The following is a 1,295-nucleotide window of genomic DNA, read 5'->3' on the forward strand; positions in this document are numbered from 1 at the left end:
AACGCAACTTAAACCACAGAAAACCATCTCTAGTATATACAACATGTTAGTAATATAAACTTTATATTTGTATGTCAGCCTTGCATGTGTTAAACTGCATATTAATAGAGTCGGTGCTTCTTGATTGGTGATCAAAGCTTCTGATATATGATGATTAATACCCCATAATTTAGTCCATTGATTGCAAAGCGGGGATAATAATAATATAACTAAGTAAATTAGAACAAAATGTAATGGAAAAGCTAATCACACGATTAGGCAGGTAAAAGGGATCTGTAATTAGTTTGGATCTCATGCAGATTATAAAAAGACAAGGTGGATCGGGAAATGCAGATTATGAACTCATGGCCGATTACTTGGTCCCAAAAGCCGGGTCTTTTTACCCCTACTATATACTATTGCAAACTATGCATATGGCACGCCACTGTGTACTAGAACACGACTCCTCTACAGCGGCTCGCTCAATCTCCGCAACCCGCCTGCCTGCGTCGACTACTGACGCCATGCCCTTCTTGCGGTGCAGAGAAGGCGCCGTGAAGGCCGGCGGCTGCTATCGCGAGCGACAGGTTCTGAGTTCTGACCTCGTCATGGGAACCGAAGAAGAGGAGGTCGGTGGGGAAGTTCGGTGGCTTTGGGGTGACCTCGGGGATGGGCACGGCTGGCGGCACGTGCGGATCGTCGTCGTCGCCTGCGGTACCCCGGCAGAGCGGGCAGGTGGAGTGGGTGTTGAGCCACATGTCGATGCAGTCGACGTGGAACTCGTGTCCCCACCGAGGCAGCACGCGCGCCGTCGCCCCGGCCGCGAGCTCCGTGATGCATATGACGCACTCCAGCGCCTCGCCCTCGCCCACCTCCCGGCGCGGCAGCTTCGCCATAGACTTGTTGCCCAGACTACCTTGGTAGCACCACGCCGCGTCCGCTCCTCCGCCAGCGCCGCCGAACAGTAGCCACATCCCCACGCCGCGCGCACCACCGCGGTACCACATGGCACAGAGAAAGATGCAGAAGCAGAGCATGACGATGAGGAAGGGCGCCACCACGGTCGCCGTCACCATCCCTGCCATAGATCGGTGTGTGAGGGCGAGAGTTGTGTGCTAGCTAGCCTTTCCGAGGAAGGAACCGCGACAATAAAATTAAATAACCTCTCGCTAGCCTCACAGCCGACCTGGGGAATCTGAAGCGAAGCGAATGGGCCTGGCATTTGAGTGGAGAGAGGCTGACAGCCTCACAGCCGACCTGGGGAATCTGAAGCGAAGTGAACGGGCCTGGCATTTGAGTGGAGAGAAACTGATGGT

General features: G+C 53.7%; 1 protein-coding gene across 1 annotated transcript; it reads right to left on the minus strand.

Moving 5' to 3' along the window:
• Nucleotides 1-231: 231 nt before the first annotated feature.
• Nucleotides 232-1,055, minus strand: LOC120680921 (RING-H2 finger protein ATL74-like). Its single transcript, XM_039962497.1, has one exon. The coding sequence runs from the start codon at nucleotides 1,053-1,055 to the stop codon at nucleotides 462-464; it is 594 nt and encodes a 197-aa protein (XP_039818431.1). The 3' UTR covers nucleotides 232-461.
• Nucleotides 1,056-1,295: the final 240 nt, after the last annotated feature.

The sequence above is a fragment of the Panicum virgatum genome, chromosome 7N, assembly GCF_016808335.1.
Source record: "Panicum virgatum strain AP13 chromosome 7N, P.virgatum_v5, whole genome shotgun sequence".
In the NCBI taxonomy this organism is placed as follows: domain Eukaryota; kingdom Viridiplantae; phylum Streptophyta; class Magnoliopsida; order Poales; family Poaceae; genus Panicum; species Panicum virgatum.

Coding starts and splice junctions, on each gene's coding strand:
- LOC120680921 (XM_039962497.1), bottom strand. CDS start 1,055: ATGGTGACGGCGACCGTGGTGGCGCCCTTCCTCATCGTCATGCTCTGC.